General features: G+C 37.6%; 1 protein-coding gene across 7 annotated transcripts in view; it reads left to right on the plus strand.

The window, feature by feature from the left end:
• CTNNA2 (catenin alpha 2) overlaps positions 1-18518 on the plus strand; it is a 492427-nt gene that overhangs the window by 356536 nt on the left and 117373 nt on the right. For 6 of the 7 annotated variants that reach the window (XM_027691274.1, XM_027691275.1, XM_027691276.1 and 3 more), the window contains one exon: positions 17657-17737. In XM_027691274.1, coding sequence (XP_027547075.1) covers positions 17657-17737 — 81 coding nt within the window. Of the gene's footprint in view, positions 1-16948; positions 17018-17656; positions 17738-18518 lie in introns of those variants that run through there. The other variant, XM_027691278.1, reaches the window with a different exon arrangement.

Consider the following 18518-nt stretch of genomic DNA (forward strand, 5'->3'; position numbering starts at 1 on the left):
TGCAGTGCATTACTTTCAAAAATAATAATTTGTATGGTGTTTATCTGTGCAGGAGATCACAAAGTGGCAGTTTTTATTATTTACAGTTTAGGTGGAGTCATACCTCTTGTTTACTGTGACAGATCAATATGGGCCCAAATTCTCATCCCAAATCACTGAACTACCTGGTTGATCCTACCACTGCTGTGCATCATTTCCCAGCAGAGCACAGCCAGGGTCTCACAACCACTGTGCAAATACTCCTCACAGTATGGGAGGATGCAGAGTGGAAATCTGGGACATTTCCAGAAATATAAATTTTGTTTCTTAGACCAATGAATTTTCATTCCAGTAATACTGAGGGCAGAATTTGATTAATTTCAAGTATTATGTTTAGGAAACCCCCTCCTCATATTTGTTCCAAAATGCACTCCAAAATTCCAATGAATCACAGAATGGATCTTTAAAGATCATCTGGTCCAACCCCTCTGTCATGGGCAGGGACATCTTTCACTAGGTCAGGTTTCTTAAAGCTCTGTCCTACCTGACTTTGAACGGGGCCTGCCCAGAGAAGAGACATCCAAGTTCAAAGTGTGAACTTTGAAATTCCTAAAATACTTGAAAAAAGAATAATCTCTGAGTTTATGTGTTTATTTCAGGATGTTCTCTGGGAAATGATAAAGCCTATAAAATCCATGTAGTATAGAGCAACACAAAGCAATAGGAGGATTTGTCTTATATTCCTTCTGCTGTATTTTTATTTTTTTTCACTAATAACTGTGCTGTATAAAATAGTTTGTGATCTCATTCAATGACCTCCAAAGTCAGTGAGCTTTTCCACTAAATATCATAAACTTATTGTCAGGCACAGGAGATTAGATATGATCATGATTTCTAGTCTAAGAAACTGAAAATTGGTCTATATTCATGAATGTGCTGTATAATAGACTGTTGTAAATCCAGTTGGGTTATTAGGATTTATTACTGAAGGGAAGAGTCATGGTTACATTTAACACACCAGATTCAAGGTTTACAGAAATAACCACTTCTGATAATGCTTGCCTTTTTTTATGTGAAAAAATATCAAAAGTGGTAGCAAAACTAATTAAGTCAATATAATTCAAAAGTCAATTTAAGTCACAAGTCATGAGGGTACCAAGGCAAAACTTTTTGTGATATTCTGTATTCAGAAGGTATTTTTCCACGTCAGTTTTTGCTGTTCTACAGAATTTCTCTGGGTGGAGGGAGGGTGTTCTAAGATTTGGGTTTATTTCTGATTAGCCTATTCTGATTTGTTGGTTAATAAATCAAACTGGTTTCCCCCAGTTGAATCTCTTTTGCCCATGACAGTAACTGCTCAGGGGTCTCTCCCTGCCCTTACCTTGAACCATGAGCCTTTTGTTGTATTTTCTCTCCCCTGCCCAGGTGAGGAGGGGAGTGACATAAAAAAGAGGTGGCAGTTCAAATAAGATATTTGACGTGATGCATAATACTGGGCATTGCCCTTCTTAGCACTGAAAATGTTAATTATATCAGTCAAGAAAACATGACCATTTTGAATTGTAATTAATTTTGATTGTATGAAGGTAAAACACAGTGCATTTGAATTACAAAAGCATTACATAAATGCACAAAAATGCATAAATACGTGTCACCCAGCTTTCTTTTTTTGTCTTGATAGAATTTGAAGTTGTGTGGTATTTTGGAAACAGCTCTCAGAGGCAACAACTCATTCTTCTGCACGTTGTTGCAATTTGTTTCTGATGTCAAAAATATGGTTTTGTAGAGCAGGATGATATTAGAAGTGGAGAATTTTACTAGGAGATGCTATTTGTTGTAATAAACTTCTCTGGAGTTCATCAGTCAAATGCTGGCATAGGCAACCATTCTAGCAGACTCATTTTTTTTTTTTTTTTTTTTAGGAAAAGCACTCCTTAGCAAAATTTGTACTCTTTAGCTATATTAAATGATTGATGGGCATTCTTACCTTGATTTAGGAAGTTATCTAAGAAAAGAAATTTCATCCTTGAGTATAAAAATATCTGTAAATGTGTGCATTTAAGGCAATTATTTTTTTAAAGAAACAGCTCTCTGTCTAGCAAGAAGCTCGTGAAATATTAATTTTGTAAACACAGTTCCTTTTGGTTTGCATGAGCTCGTGGGATTGGTCAACCAGGCTCACCAGAAACATTTACAAGTACCTCACCTGATGTGGTCGTGGGTTTGAGGTTGTCCACTCCCCATCCTGTCCAGGCACATCAGGATTACAACCATTGGTGGGTGTGACGTGATAGAGGACAACTGTCCTGCTGTATTTTGTTGACTTTCTGTAATTTTCCTGCTTTATGGGGAAGCTTCCAGGATCACTTGACATTGGCCCTTGCTTACCTCTAAATACAGAATACCTTTACCACCTTACCATTACTGGTACTTAGAAGTACACAAATTTATGAAAGTATTTAAAATATTAAACTAAATTACTGAAACGTATAAAACTATTAAAATTAATTAAATGGTAAAGTATTAAAAAATGGAAATAATAAAATATAATTTCCAAGCTCTGCATTGATATTATCGCATCCCACCATTCCCCTCCTGCATGTAATGCTTCCTGATGCCAGACAACAAGCCACGAACATACAGATATTTCAGCAGAGAAGAGCTCACTTGATATATTTAGAGTCTTGTTCTGCATCATTTCCAACTGCTTTGCAACGCTGACTTGTTAAACACTTTCCTGTGGCCAGCCCTAGTCAACCCATCTGTGTTATGTGAAGTTCTTCTGAAGGTCAAACCTCAAAGACAGTTTCAGGACTGGTGCCAAAATGAGTTTACACTTTGTAGATGCACTTTTGCTCTTTATCTTAGGCAGGTCACTGGCTGGCTCTGAGCGCTCAGAAGTCATACCCTCGCAAAGTATAATTCAGATATCCATGTGATATTTAATCTGAGAAAATAACCCTTTCTGATCTTTTCGGAATGAATCTTTTATGTGTATGAACAAAACAAAACAAAAGCTTGTATTGCATGTTGTTGAAACAGATTATTAAGGGAAAATGTTGTCTTAATCAGGCTTGTCAGCCATTAAACCCAAACCAGGATTCCCTTATTTAATCTCTACCACCGCTTGGTTTTGATCTGGGACTGAATTTCACATGAATGCTGCATAAATATTTTAATGTCTGTGTAATTATCCTTTAAATGGACAGCACTGTTTTAGCCAGCTGGTATACACAATTCATTACTACCAATTTGTGTCACCTTTTGTCTTGGAAAGGCTCCTTTTTGATTCTTATGTGGTTTTCCTCTTTCTTCTCCTTGATCCCTGTAACTTTTAATCATAGTTGTCAAAAAAAAAAAAGAAAAAAAGAAAAAACAAAAACCTTTTCTGTTGAAACAGCCTGTTGGTGTGCATCTAGGTATTAATTAATTGCAAGAATCCCCTCTGTTCTCTCACAAGCAATCAGAGGGGTATTTTCCTAACCCATGCTGTGAGCATAACTTTTCTATTCAAATGACCTTCTTTTATCACTTGTTTCAACACTGAGGAACAGAATGGGTGTGTGGCAGGACGTACTTGAAAGACCTGGTTAAAGGCAAGCTGTGTTCTGCATTGTTCCACAAATTATGGGATGCACCACTGAGGTGCATCCCACAGCAGTCACAGAAATGCTGGTCTTTGACACGGGAGATCCCAACTCCATCCTGCATTCCTTAGATGGGGAGCATCCTTCAAATAATATTTATAATTTACTGAGCCTGCAATGGTGGGTTAACTGTTGGACTCGATCTTAGAGGCCTTTTCCAATCTCAACTATTCTGTGATTTCCTGAGAGCTCATGAAACTCTAGAAGATTCTTCCCAAGACAGTTCAAATAGTGGAGAACAGCAGAGTTTCACAGGTTGGGTCTTTACACTTCTCTCCCACATACAAGATCATTAGAAAAACAAAGTTTTCGTTCCTCTCCTTGCTCCTGCAAGATAAAGAGAAAAAGGAGAAAAATGAAGAAAAAAGGACTGTTCACTTTATACTGGAGAGGTAATATGCATCATGGCACTACTTTAAGATGAGATACTTCCTACCCATTTCACACTTTAGAAATAATTACTTAACACAGTGCAGCCCATTTTATTCACAGTAACTTTTTCTCGGTAATTTACTTGGTGGTTCTGAAGTGAAAAGCATCATGTGGTGTGGAAAGCAGCAGAGCTGCTCCTGCAGAGCTTTAGTTTATTTCTTTTTTTTTTAAATTTCTTTTGGGCGTTTGATCATCATGGAATTGACTCACCCTTAACACTAATTGCCATACTAAAGAAAACCTCACTAAAATATTCACTATTAGAAACCAGGACTGAGAATTGGAAGTAGAGTCTAGTTCCCATAGGCTGTGGATTCAGTTGTTCCCTTCTTGGTGTTCATCATGACCCAGGGCAACAAGCAGAGGCTTCACCATTGTTCCTGTTTTAGTGAAATCACTGATTTTTAAAGGAAATATTTATTCAACTATAATTTTGTAGGTAATGCCAGTGGAATTACAGGTTATATAAGAATAGAGTAATAAATAGGAAGTGTGGAATGCTGCATTGTATTACTACTGAAATCGCTATTGAAGTCACTGAAGGGCCAAACTAGTGAATTATTAGAATAATACTATTTAAAATAGTTGATAACCCTCTATATTAAATATAGGTTTAAATTGGGACATCAAAGCTTTTCAAGAGGGAAAGAAGCAAACCAGATGTAGAGGTCAGTCAGCACTTTTACCACTTGCAATTAGTTTCTCTAAGCATTTGTCATTAAAAAGGGACTGTGAGCAGCTGCAGATGTCTGTGGAAAACTTTTAGCAGTGCATGATTTGCACTGAGACTTGCAAACTACCATGTGTGTCTTGATACAAACTATTACCCATTCCTCAGGGAAAAATCTGTGGTGAATAACTCAGTACAACTCCAGATCAGGAATTCACCTCCGAAGCCAAGAATTGATAAAGGAAGGCATATCCAGGATAACTTAGGAGTTTAAACTCCACAGACTTCCAATCCTTCTAAAAACGTGCACACGTGTCCCATTGGATGAATTTTCAGAGCCATCCAGATAAGTTAGCAGGGCATGAATAACTTTGGAGCTGGCAAACCAAATCCAAGCCTGTTTTAATGTTCTTTGGATGGCTGGTCTTCCTCTGGCACCTTTGGAGTCTTGTTCTGTTTCATTTATGAGCATCAGAGTGAAGGTGGTGCCAGTTAGCATCTGTCTCGGATTTATTTCAGGTCTTGCACTGGAACCACAGGTTTCAGTCTGCTGTGATTTCATTTAACATTCTTTAACATTTTTTACACTCCATTTCCTACAAGAAGTCTTTGTGGCAATCTACCAAGAGAACTATCTTGCTTTTAACCCCTTTTGCAATATTTGATCAGGTTTACTAGTGCCAGAAGATGGAGGTATAGAAAGGAAATTTAAAAAAATAGGATTAAATTTTTATTATTATTATTTTCAAAGGCAAAATGTACAGTGATTTTGCATGTTGCATATGCATACTTTCTTCCATTTCCATTAGCTGTGATTTGGATTCCAATACCTTAAGAATTTCAGTGCCATCATTACCAACAGAGTTAACTTGTCATATTGCACATTCATAGTAATAGCTCTTTTTGGAGACATTTATGTGCCTGTGCAGAACTATTCATTCAATTACCCTGTGGACCAGGCAGAGATGGTCAAATTAATTACTATCTCATGAATATAGAAGATAAAGGGCCAAATCCAATTAAAGACCTCAGGGTTTCTGAGCTCAGAGTTACAATATGAACATTTTAAGTGAGTTTTTTACCACAGGGGTACCTAAACCTGGGCTGTGCATTGTGGCTATTGAAAAAAGTGAAGTCACCTCATTCCAGGAGATTCACTGTGCTGAGTAAAGTCCAAGCCCCCATCCCCTCTGGATATTAAAAAGCAAGTTAGGGTTGGAAAGAGAAGGCTTTTTCCAGCTCTATCCTGAAGACATATATTGATAGGTATTTTTTGAAAAAAAGTGATGTTCTAAATATCATAGAGATTGTTCTACCCCCTATATTTTTATTTTAATATTTGAGTATCATGTAGGGCTTCAGGCTGATTTCCTGTTGTGGGCATTCACAAACCCTAATTCCCTTTATACCTCTGGCCTGGGTACAGTTTTACCTATTGCACTGAAACTGGGCTGTGGTGCAGATTGGGATGAAAGGGTCAGAGGGACCCCAGGCACCAGTGCCCACCCCAACATATCTCACCTGGGGACTCCAGGCAGGGCTCTGAGGGCAGGTTTGCATTAATTTGTCCTTTTTGAACCCACCAAACTTGCACCCCTGCCTTCAGGGGGAGAAGGAGAAGTCCCTTCCCTTCCCTGCTTCCATTTTGCCCTCTTAATCCAAGTCATCTGCCTGATAATTCCAAAAATAAATCTTTTATTCAGTGGAAATTTGGAGTGTCCATGAAAAATGAATGTTCCAATCATTCAGTGGAAATAATGGTAAAACTCCTGCTGACTTGAGAGGGAGAGCAGAGAGGCTTTGTAAATGCACCAGTTATCATTTCAGAAAAGGTCTTTATCTTTATGCATTTAGTTTTATTCTAATAACAGAACAAAAGCCAAAAATTTTTCTGATATCTACAAGAAGAAATAAGGACTCTAATCAATCTGTAGAAATAAAGCTTTATTTTATGCCTAATTAGTTTGTAATAGCATTTGCAAAGGTTGTTTTTTTTTTCCTTTTCTGTAAAAAAAGGCTGTTGATGAAAATGTCACAGAGTTATTTTCAACAGGCTTTTGCTCAGATATCCCACATGGACATTCTGTTATTTTGTGCTGGCTTTTACACTAATGCCCTGCAATTGTGTTTTACTTCCTCTGATTAAACTGACAGGTAATTTGAATGGATATCACTTAGCACATTGATCTGAGGCAGTGACAGGAATAGACCACGGCTTTGCTCTGTAAAAATAGACAGAGCTGGTCCTTTGCTTCTGCATTCTTTTGGAAGTCTGGTTGGAGTTTAAAAAGTTCTTTTGTGTTTTATTTTGTTTTACTTCATCCCTGTTGCCTCGTGGTTGTGATGTCCTACGAAGGAACATGTGGACACGAAGCAGCCTGTACTCAAAGTGAAAGATTAATTACAGTAATGAGGATTGAGTTATTTTCTTTCCCAGTCATTCAAAGCAGGAGCTGAAGTTATGGCACATGTCCAATTAAACTTCAGGCTCATTGTCTGATTGCAGGTGGGGTTTTCACAGGAGATATGTCAGGGTGAAACCCTTGTTTCCAGACACATGTCACTGCCCTCAGAAAGTTTGACACCTCCACTGATACTGTGTAGGCTGCACAGTACATTGCCAAGTAGGGTGTCAGCACTGGAAAGCAGCAGTGCTTTCAGATAATAATTATTTCAAATATTTTTCCAGCGTAGACTGTAATTAAAAGTGTTCAGAACAGGTTGGAGGACAAAGAACGTGCAAAAAAACCCCAAACTCTACCTGGGTGGCTTGGAGGGAACTGGCAAGGTAAGGGAAAAGAAAGTAGCAATTAATTGGAAAGGGTATTTAATTCTCTGTTATAAATATTGAGTTGGCATTGAGTTTGAGCTGCCTACATTGATGAACGCATTTTTGATTGGACATAAACAAGACTCATTTCCTTGTGGATCATCCAAGGAATATAAGCATGATGCAATTTAAAAGAAAAAAATTCAGATGTAACAGTCAACACACATCTCATACAGAAATCTATTAGATAGTGACAGATGCAGCCAACTAGTTGAAATCTTGTTTTTCAGTGATATTTGGTAATCAAAGCACTCTAAGTGCTCACAAAAAACAGTTTTGTGCCTCTTAGGCACAGACAGATGAGTTTGGGGGGGTGTGGTTGAACTCTGAGGTTCTGTATTGCCTTTGTGCCTTTGTGCAGTATTTCTGCATCTAAATAGAATGGCATAGTTGGAGCTTCAATATGTTCATAAGAAATTTTCATTTAGTACGTGTAAATGTTGTGAATGCTCTGATGAACTTCCAGCGTTCACTTCATTTGTCAGAGGTGCCTATTTGGTTAAAAAGCTTCTTTGCTGAAAAAAATGTGTAAAGTTCCACACTGTGGAAGCCAATGTTATAGTCAAATGTCATCATCCAATGGAGCCTTTTTCTTAAATACAGAAACAAACAAAAAAGTCTTTGCTTGCAACCAAACAACATTGTGTGGTTCTCCTGTTGCTCCAAGAGAGAGCTGAAAAATACTAAAAGGATGTTTTCAAGGGATGCTGAGATGGCTCAAGAAGTCCTGCAGTTAATTCAGTGAATAACACTCATCCCTGTGACTCATAATACACCCTTTAGTCTAAAACCAACTAGGGAGAGATTGGCTACAAGAGCTTTCTGGTGAATAAGGGGTAAAACTGACATAAATATCAGACATCAAAACCACTTCTTTTAAAAGTCCTGAGAAGTATTTCCACGAATCTGTAACAAAGACAAACCAAAGGTTTAGTCAATAGATTTCTGAGCTTGGATCCATGAAGTATTCCTTTGCTACATGTTGTAAGACATTCTGTCCTTCTCTACCCATCCTCTTTTCTTGGTTGCCTCATATTGCATCACCTTTTTAACCGGTAAAATTTGAACAGAATACATGATAGGAGGCTTCATTAATAACTACTTCATGGCTTGGGAACATTATTATGCTTAATAAAATAAGCTTTTCTCAAGACCTTTTGTTAGAATGGGTAAATTTCAACATTTTTCATTTGCACAGTCCTTCACTACAGGTTTACATATCTGAAGGGAAAGAAAAAATGTATCCTATCTACTTTTTGTCCAGTTATTTTAAATTAAGAGAAGACATCAGGAGCCATTTAAAAGCAGATTGCAATTTGCAGCTGGAAAGCAGCTGGTGGTTAAATGAGGAGTTTGTACTGGACCCTTTGCAAGTAAAAGTCTGTGAAGAAATTAGAATAATTTTGAATTCTGGAGTAAACATTTCTGACCTTCTAAATGGAAGCATCTGCAAGATTTTATTTATATGATGAGTGGGGAGATTCTCAGCTGGTGTAAATTAGTGTGGCTTCAGTGAAGCTGATGTTTTTATAACAGTTTACATCATGCACATTTCTTTCCTCAGAAATTCTATTTTTTATATGCATTTAAGTGTAACAGCATCAATTTTCTGTACTGACATTTTCTGAATAGAAACAGGCAGCTTCTTCTATGAAAACCCTTATGTTTTCCTCTGAGTAAGCACTGCAAAGGAAAAGATGCTATTTAATGACAAGAAATATTCTGCCAGATTTAAATTTTAATACATATTGTTACAAAGTCAGCCCCTCAAACAGAAAGGAGTGAGGGGAAGCTTCACAGACATCAGCTCTCAAGGGCATTAGGACAGAAACCTGGATCAGAAGTGGACTTGCATGCTAACACTCATATCACCTGAATTCACAGTGATAGGGATCCCATTACACACACACTGCCAGAGATTTCTTGAGGACATATCAGAAAACCTGTCTCAGGTTATTAGTCCTGGCTCTTCCAGCTGCATTTACTTGTTTTTCACCGTTATCAGCAAACCTCAGTTCCTAATGAGGCTGATGTTGGCATATGTCTTTATCTGAGAAAGCTCAGATTAGAGAAATCCAGCTAAACTGGAGGGTTTTTTTTTGTTGTTGTTTTCTTCATTAGGTTGTGGTGTTTCTGTGTTTCTGTGACCCAGCACCCTCAGCCTTTCCTCGCATTCAGTTGGGCATTGCAGCAAAGTTCATCAGGGTTCCCTTGATCCCATCAGCCAACTCACTTAGGAAGATATTAAACAATGTTGAGCCCAATATCAATCCCTGAGAGACCCCACTTGGGACAAGCTGCCAGTTTGAAAAGAACCTGAGACTGTACAGTCTGAATTATGAAGTGTGCTTCTTTTAGACAGTGAGAAGAAAGCAAATTATTTTCAAGACCTCAAAATATCACATCCTGGAAGGACTGGAATATCTTTTGTGGAAGCTTGTAAAAAAGGCACCTTTATGATCCTGTATTTTTTAATTCTCTGTAAAAATCATCCAAAACACACATAATTTTTCCAAGACACAGTCTCCAGCCTGATCCTTAGGAGGGCTGGACAGTCTTTATAGTTATTAAGTAGGCAGTTTATCTCATGTAACTTAGTTTTTTTTTAAGAATTAATCATCAAGTACTGCAAGATCCCCTCCATTGTTGATGGAGAGGAGCAATCCCATGTGGTGACGTATTTCATATTAAAACAAGTATGCAAGACAGATGGGTGCTCTAGAAGTGCCTGTCACTTTATATTGAGTATAGAAGGAGCTAAAATAACTTGATTTGATTCAGTATTTCTTGATGGTAAAATTAAATGGGATGGTCCTTCCCTGAAAGCTATCACTGCTTTCTCAACTGGCAGTGTGTGCTACTTTATAATCTGAGTTTAATTAAATGACACAACTCTTAAGTGATGGCAGGATATTCTTGCCTTGGGGAAGAATTTCTAACAGATGCATGGCTCTCCCTCCTTCAAAAAAAAAAAAATACAACCAAACAAGGCATGTGTTTTACCTAATGAAAATCAATGAGATTTGGAAGTTATTACACTTGCCTTGTCCCTTAGGAAAGTCCCACCAGTTGCCTTTTCTGAGTGTTTGGTACCTCAGTAGGCTGTAAAATCCAATCTATCTAGAAGAGCAGGACCGTGTCCTCACCACAGTGATCCTGGAAACTCTAGTTCAAAAATACACAGAAATGCAGAAATATTCAGTGTATCATCTACAAGTGAAAAAAAAAAAGATCACCAAACTCCAAAAAATTTCTGCCTTTGTTCTCAAGAGTGAAAAAGTTCTCCATCTTAGGCAACCTCTAATATCATTATAAATGTAAATTCCTCAGCCAGTTCTTTTTTTTGGAAGCTTAGATGCCAGTACATGATTATGGGTAAATATCAATTAATAGTAGCAGCTGCCACTTGGGAACCAATGTGATGAAGCCCTAATCCTAACTAGTGCTTCAAATCAAACTGCAGTCACTGATAATGTTTCTGAAAGTCTTTGGTTATTGCCAAAAGACAAGAAGTGGTTACAATAGTGAATTATGCAAAACGAGAAAAATAACAGCCACAAACCAATCAAAGTAAAATACACCCCTACACACAAGTTTTCCCACTTTGGAAAAGATAAAAGAAGCAACTACATGTGGCTGATATTGAACAAATCACTTAATTCACTGATTCACCACTTGGAAGGATTCAGATATTGTGGTGATGTGGCCTCCATAAAAAATATACATAAAATATGACAAGAAAATCTTCCTCAACCATTAACAGATACAGTTTTCATTATTTCTTTATTTTGTTTCAAACTTTGTTTGTACAGATCTAGATAAAACTTGCCTGGATCCAGGTCAAGGATAAGACCTGTGCACCTCGGGTATTGATACTGTGTCCAGCTCAGGACTCATTTTAATTTTATTAAATTTATTTACTCTCTGGCACTGCAAGTTTGTGGCTTCCCCAGCTTTCTGCACAGTTGTTATCATTTATGCTACACTGGAACCAAATTCACTGGTCACAAGGTAATTAAAAACTGCTGAAAGAAATTGTTTTATTTAAGGAGAACTTACTGTATCATACATTTATGAGCAGATTGTTCAGTGAACGGCGTTCTAGAACTGGGTAGTATCTTGGAAGGGCCTGTAATTCAGTGTTTTATTGCAAAAGTCCTGAACATACTGGAATGTCTCTGCATCCAGAGGAGTGTGGGCAGCAGGTGAGGGGAGGATTTTGCCCCTCTGCCCTGCTCAGATGAGACCCCACCTGCAGCTCTGGGCCCCCCAGCACAGAAGGACATTGAGCTTTTTTTTTAATGCCCTTTCATGCAAAATTCTCTTTTTTTCCCTGAAGAAAAAAAACCAGTTATTGATAGCAAAAGGGAACATACAAATTTTCATTCCATAGGAGGTGTCTCTGTAGCCAAGTTGAAGCTGGAAAACAGGTGATTGCAAACCTCCAATGTAGTTACTTAGAATAAATTCTAAAACCAAAATAATTTATTAGAATAAATATATGGAGCTGAGTAAAACAGTAATTCATATTTATATCATGATCCCAAAAGACTTCTTGCCATTCAATTTTTCCATAAATTGATTTTTTTTAACAAATCTTCTTCAACTCATCCATACAGGAACCACACAGGTTTTGTAAAACTTGTTTTCCTGTCCCATCTCCCTGGCAAATAGCTAGGATTTTCAACTTCCAGTGAAATTTAGTCTCTACTTACTTCTCCTGTAATATATAGTTTAGCCTTTTCCTGACCCAAAATTAATCATCTTCTGTCAGAAGGGGAATATGTATTGGTATGATTAAACCTAGATTTCTGTTTAGAAGCACTGATGCAGACTATGTCTGTTGTTCAAAATGTTCTTCCTCTTAGTACTAAGCTTCTCTTCATCACTTTTAAAAGGGCTATTGAACATGGGCACAGTTTTAAAAGAGTGATGTTGTTCAATGTTTAAAATAAAATATTTGGACGGATATATTTTTGAGCAGCAATTTACGCCTTAATAAAACACTGCGATATTGAAGTTCTGAATAAACTGTAAATGATGGAACCCTCTACCCATGGGATGGTGAAAATATAAAAATAAATCAAGATTTGGTAGCTTCTGGATCAATAGATAATCTTTCCACCTGTCTCCTGGAGGCTAAATTACTGGAAACAGTAGTGAAAGTGTCTTGGACATGCAACACATAATTTGTGGGGAGACTGAGCTTTCTCAGATATTTTGGCTTATATCTAACAGAGGGATGTGGGAAAACAGTGGTTCCAAAACTTCTTACATGGTTTTAGTCCACTATTATTATTAATATTGTCACTGTTAAATTGAAACAGTGAGCTTCTAAATGATGCACTTCAGAGGAAAAGGATGACAACACTCTCTAACATCACTCATCCAGTTGTCACACGTTGGGTTTTGTCTGTGACATTCTGTTGTAGGCCTGCAGTTGCTGCACTTCTTGTACACTTCTTTTATAGGTCACTATTGTCAGCCTTGTTCATCTGGCACTGATTATAATTTATTTTTTTACATAGCATGCTCAAAATTATGGGTTTGCATCTCACACAACTCTTCAGTTGATCCTAACTTTTCAATACGAGGATATTCATTACAGAAGCATCTATCTTTCTCATAATAATTTTGGAAGTAGCAATTGTAGCTGTTTCATGTGGTGAAATTTAAACTCTGTGATTTCCATACTGGTGGTATCTGGAATTATTCAGAACTATCAACACAGTTCCAGCCTGGAGCATCTTCTTCCAAGATTGACTATATCTCAGCCAAAATGTACCGTGTCTCTGGGCTGATTGGCCTGACTGTCCTTGTCTTGACTCTGTGATATTCTCCAGGGTTAGAAGAGAGTGTCCTTTTAAGTATCTTTTGCTGATCAAAAGAGTTCTGTAATAAGAAAATCATGGGATGTAAATGTCCTTAATAGTTGTGATAAATATTTTGGGAGTTATATATTTTACTCCAACAGTATAAACTGTGAACAGCTCGTGAAAAAAAAGAGGAAGGAGAGTAAAAACGTCTTTTTTCAAAAGGAAAAACAGTGCTGTATCCTAGCAGAGATCATTCTAGCAGGTGCTGAAATTTCTTACCATCCATAAGTACTTTTTGTTATTAATTTATTTCTTTTCCTGACTAAGTGAAGTTCTCAGTATAACTGAGTGCTTACCTCAATATTTTGCAGTTTTAACTGTGAAGCTTTTCAGGCTTTGCTTAATATAAAGAGGAAAGTTCTTGTATTCTGTCTTTGTTTTAGTGTTCAAGTAATATTGTTGACACTGCTCGTGACTACAGGCATTTTCTAGAGTGATAGGGCAATCAATACCTAGATTTCTTCCACTTACCAGACACGGATGTGGTGAAAAACTACACAACTTCTCATGCCACGTGGCAAATCAGGCTTAAAACCACTTGAAAGTTATATTCAGGGATCTGGATCCTACATTATGTGATCTGAGAGAGGGACTGCAGCCTTGGGGTAGAAATCCAATGGAAGACCCACTCCTGACCTGGAGGATTCTACAGCCAGCACAGCCCCTGGTCAGGATCCCGTGGGAATTAGCTCATCCTGAGCAACTGAGAATAAATCAAACAGGCAGGGAAAAGCTCTGAGGAAATTAGGATGGAAGTAACACAGACTGAGAAAATTGTTTGAAAATATCTCGAGTACAAGCAGTATGCAAATGCTGTTAAATGGTCACAAGAAATCAGGGGCTTGATTAATATATTCTCCTGTAGCAAAGTTCTCATTACACCATGAATAGATGTAATTCTGTCCATAGGGACTCTGAATGCTGATATTTTGACATTCAAGGACTTCTGTGCATTTCTCCTCCTTCTCTTTTTAACCCAATGCCAGCAGCAATTTTTGCTTCCTTTTTAGCCCAAATTATCTTTCTTCTCTTTGTGGAAAAAGATTAACAGAGAAATGCCAAAAACCTCAATACTAAGCTTTATGGTTTTTTCAGGAAACCACTAAATTCCTTTCTATCTCTTCTAGGAATGAAGGCCAAAAAATTATCACAGAGCAACAATAATATAAGAGTATTTAAGGACTTAAATAAATAAACTTTAATAAACTTATATTTTCAGCACAGAGCAGATGGTGTTTGACAGACCTCCCTGAAGCTGTGTAGCATCACATGCCACGCTAGTTATTTTTCAATAATGTGATTTACTAAACAAATTTCTCCTTCTTTGAAATCCTACGGTGAAGGAGGGGTTTTGTGTACAGATTAAAAGGCAGTAGCCATTTCATAAGTAACAGGTGAAGGACACCTAAAATTCATGGATAAATAAAAAATTGTACAGAATATGAGACTGCATCCATATTTTTATATGTTAATAAAATATTGACATTGAGAGAGCTCAACTAGATCTTCATCCACTTGGTTTGGGAGCCTGTTTTCCAGCACGGGCTGGTTCATCCCATTTAGCATCTCAGACAGCATGAAGGCATGATTTGGGCAATTGCACAGAGCAATTGAGAACAGGCTCTTTCCTGTTTTGGAGGGAGAAGGGACCGGCCAGATGGACGTTGACAGTTTGTGTTGTGTGGCCTAAGGGTCACGGAAGGGCTCCCAGTTGTTTTGTGTTTCACAATAGGATGTACCCCAAGGGCCACTCTTTGCATAAACACTGTTAATATAAAAGCAGACTCAAAAAATTACAGGATAAATTTAAGAGAGGCTTGGGAGAGGTTCTATATGTAGACTACCATGGACCTACTCTCAGTGAGAGTTTCCTCCTATGAGCAGTACAAAACACTCAGATTAGGAATCTAAATTACAAACTTTGAGGTCAGTCTCAAAATTTCTACTTTTTTTTTTCCAATGGCCAGGAGCCCTTTCTCCTAGATGGTGCAGTTTATCAAATGCTTAGTTTATTCAGTGTCACTGTATTCCATAGCTGGCTACTCAGGAAGAAGTCCCAAGTTCCTGTTCAAGGACAACTTTCTGAATCCCTAAATGGGTGCCAGGCATTAATTCTTGACTTCACCATGTAGATGGTGAACACAAAATATATCTGCTCTGCATGAGATGAGTTGAATAAGAATTGTTAACTAGTTGTTTTGTTTGAGAGCTGTAAAATACGATCCCTAAATTAAGTATCATAGTGTTTACTCTTTTATTGTTTACATTGCATTAATATTCACAGCAATTTTCCCCAGTTTAGCAAATTATTCCCTGATTTTATTACAAATGAAAAAAAAAAGCCAAACAAAGTTTATCTTTGCCCTAGAAAAAAATGTCTTAACGTATTTTGTGTGGTTATGGATCTTTCTAAGCCAGTCCATTAAAGCTTTAACAACGAGAAGGAAGAGGAGAATTTAAACAATATTAAAGAATTTGAATTATTTGATTGGGAAAATAAAGCATCCCAGAACAGTGATGTGACCAAGAAAACTTGGTTCAGCAAGTGCACAGTGCACAGCTGGAGTAATTTTCTTCTTTTTAAGTTTTCTTAGAATATAGCTTTGTAGTCTAACTAACCAGAACCTGGCTGAGACTGGCTCATCTGGCAGTCCCTGCTGTACCATTCCGACAGCCAGGAGAGGCTTCCTGTACCAAACTTATCTGCCTCAGCTTTATTGTGAAATTTCAGCCTGAAAAGCAAGCTTTGATTGTGTGCACATGTGACAGCTGCTGCCTCAAACAAAATAACAGGGACTGAATTCAGGACATCTAAAACTAAAAGCCTGTGCTGACACTGCTTAGGCTAAAGAGACTTAGCTCTTCAGCTGGGGACCAGAAGAACTCAGTCAAAGGAGGAAGACAAGAAAAGTGAGATAAAAATATCACCGGGTGACACAGATGCCTCCTCTTGTGTGATAGCAAATGCTTTCTCTCTCTGTTTTCTGGTGTCAATTTGTATGATTAACTCCAGAATTTGTAATGGATTCTTTTTAGAGAGCTAAGAGGTAAATTTATGTTTTGTATCAAATTCTGGTGGCACTTGATATTGTCGTGTTTGAATTTCTAAATGAAAAAAAGGGGATGGGTTTTTGCAGATTTCTAGATGATCATAAAAGCTTTGGCCTCGTGTCATAATTAGAATTACAGGCAATAACAGAAAGCAGGCGTTCTCTGGAATGAATGCTTAAAGCAAAGGCTGGAACAGAGGCCACTTGCCAGTGTAGAGCTGTTAACCGTGCAGTCCATGTGAGAGATCACTCTTGAAAGGGTATGTTTAATCCCCATCCCACCCCAAAAGTGACTTCTCAATAGTTCCCAGAAAAGTATGCTATTAGGCTCAGCTGGAGACGGAAAATCGCTCTTAATCATATGCAAGGAACAATTCTAAATAGGAGTATTTGAAAACAGCCTTGGGAAAGAAAGAGTACTGCCAGGAAGAATGGAAGATCATTTTGATTCTTGATGAAAAGCTTTCAAACAGAGTTCAATGTGTAAGAGATGTGACAAATCTTTAGAGAAGCAGTTTTCTCTTAAGAGAAAGGTAATACAGCTAACGAAGTCACTTAATGCTTTTTGTGTCATTGAACCTAAAAAGGTATTTTTTCCCCATTGGTTACAAGCCACAAAAAGCTTTTTTCCCCCCTTTTTAATCTTTGTGAGGAGTTTTGCTTTGAGACTTCCTGCAGGAAAGTGTTTTAAGTGGAATTTTTCTTTATACTGCACCTAATGTCTGCCAATATGATTCCTGCTACAGGCATAGGGACCATTTTCCTTCTGTCCTCAAGCTGTGTTGCTGCTTATTATCATGTTTAACATTCCCAGTGCCTGGCAGGATGGAGATTAGAAACTCTTAATATTCATTTTATAGTGAAAGGTCTTGCCAGATTTTTTGAGTATTAACTATAATATATGCACATAATTTAGTGGTGGAAAAGTTCTGAACTCTCCGGTGAGTCACCTTCATCTTTGTTCTTATCACTTTAGGATTGTTTTTAAATAATCTTCTACGCCTCCCTCACATAAACATGTTGAAAACACTGCATTGGAAATAACAACTTGATGGAAGCAAACAAAAAAAGATGCACAGGTTTCCTTTGATAAGTCTTTACTAATTTTTTTTAGAAGTGTATATTATTTGGAGTATTTTTCTCTAACTCTGTAATTTTGGTTTTGTTAACAGACTGGAAGGAAGGAGAAGGGGGACCCACTCAACATTGCTATTGACAAGATGACCAAGAAAACACGAGACCTTCGAAGACAGGTAAGCTGTGATTTTTATAATGCTTCTTGATTTTCCAAGGGAGTCATAAACTTTTCCATTTAGGATTGGTTTTGCCACATTTAGAGGTATAAAGTGTTGGTGTCCTTATTTAGACATGACAGTACATTACACGTGGCATTAAGCAAAGTAGTAACATTTCCTGGGACAAAAAAAAAAAAGGGAGAATGGAATGTGTTCCAAGTGTAACCCCCAATGTCCTGCTGTGTGGGAGGGTGGGCAGATTGGCCAGGCCTTCGCTGCCTTCACAGCCCAGCAACCCCAGTCATAAAAACACTGGCGTATGTGCTTATTTGTATTTATTGGAATACCCTCATGGAAATAACAGGAAAGATGAGGAGAATATGAAAAAAAAATTGTAAGAGCAGAACATTTTCAGATAAAATTTCTAAGGTAATGTGTTAAATAAAAAGTTTATGAAGACGCAGAGAGGTTTAATAAATAACAAGTTGCCCAGAGAGATGGTGGATTCCCTATCCCTATAAACATTCAAGTCTAGGTTGGATGGGGATATGGTTGAGGATGGCCCTGCCCATGACACAGGGAAGTGGACCTTTGAAGGTCCTTTCTAACCCAAAGTATTCTATGATTTTATGAATAACTGCAAAACATAGCTTAAACTGTAAAGAATTTCTTATATTACATTTATTATTGTGTTTTGTAATAAGACTGAAAGGTTAATTCAAAAGGCTTGAGATGGAAAAGAATTGAAAGGAGATGGACAAACAAGAGGGAGAAATCCTTTGTAAGTTTCTTTAAGCCT

This window comes from Neopelma chrysocephalum, unplaced genomic scaffold (genome assembly GCF_003984885.1).
Source record: "Neopelma chrysocephalum unplaced genomic scaffold, ASM398488v2 Primary Assembly neopelma1_83, whole genome shotgun sequence".
NCBI lineage: Eukaryota > Metazoa > Chordata > Aves > Passeriformes > Pipridae > Neopelma > Neopelma chrysocephalum.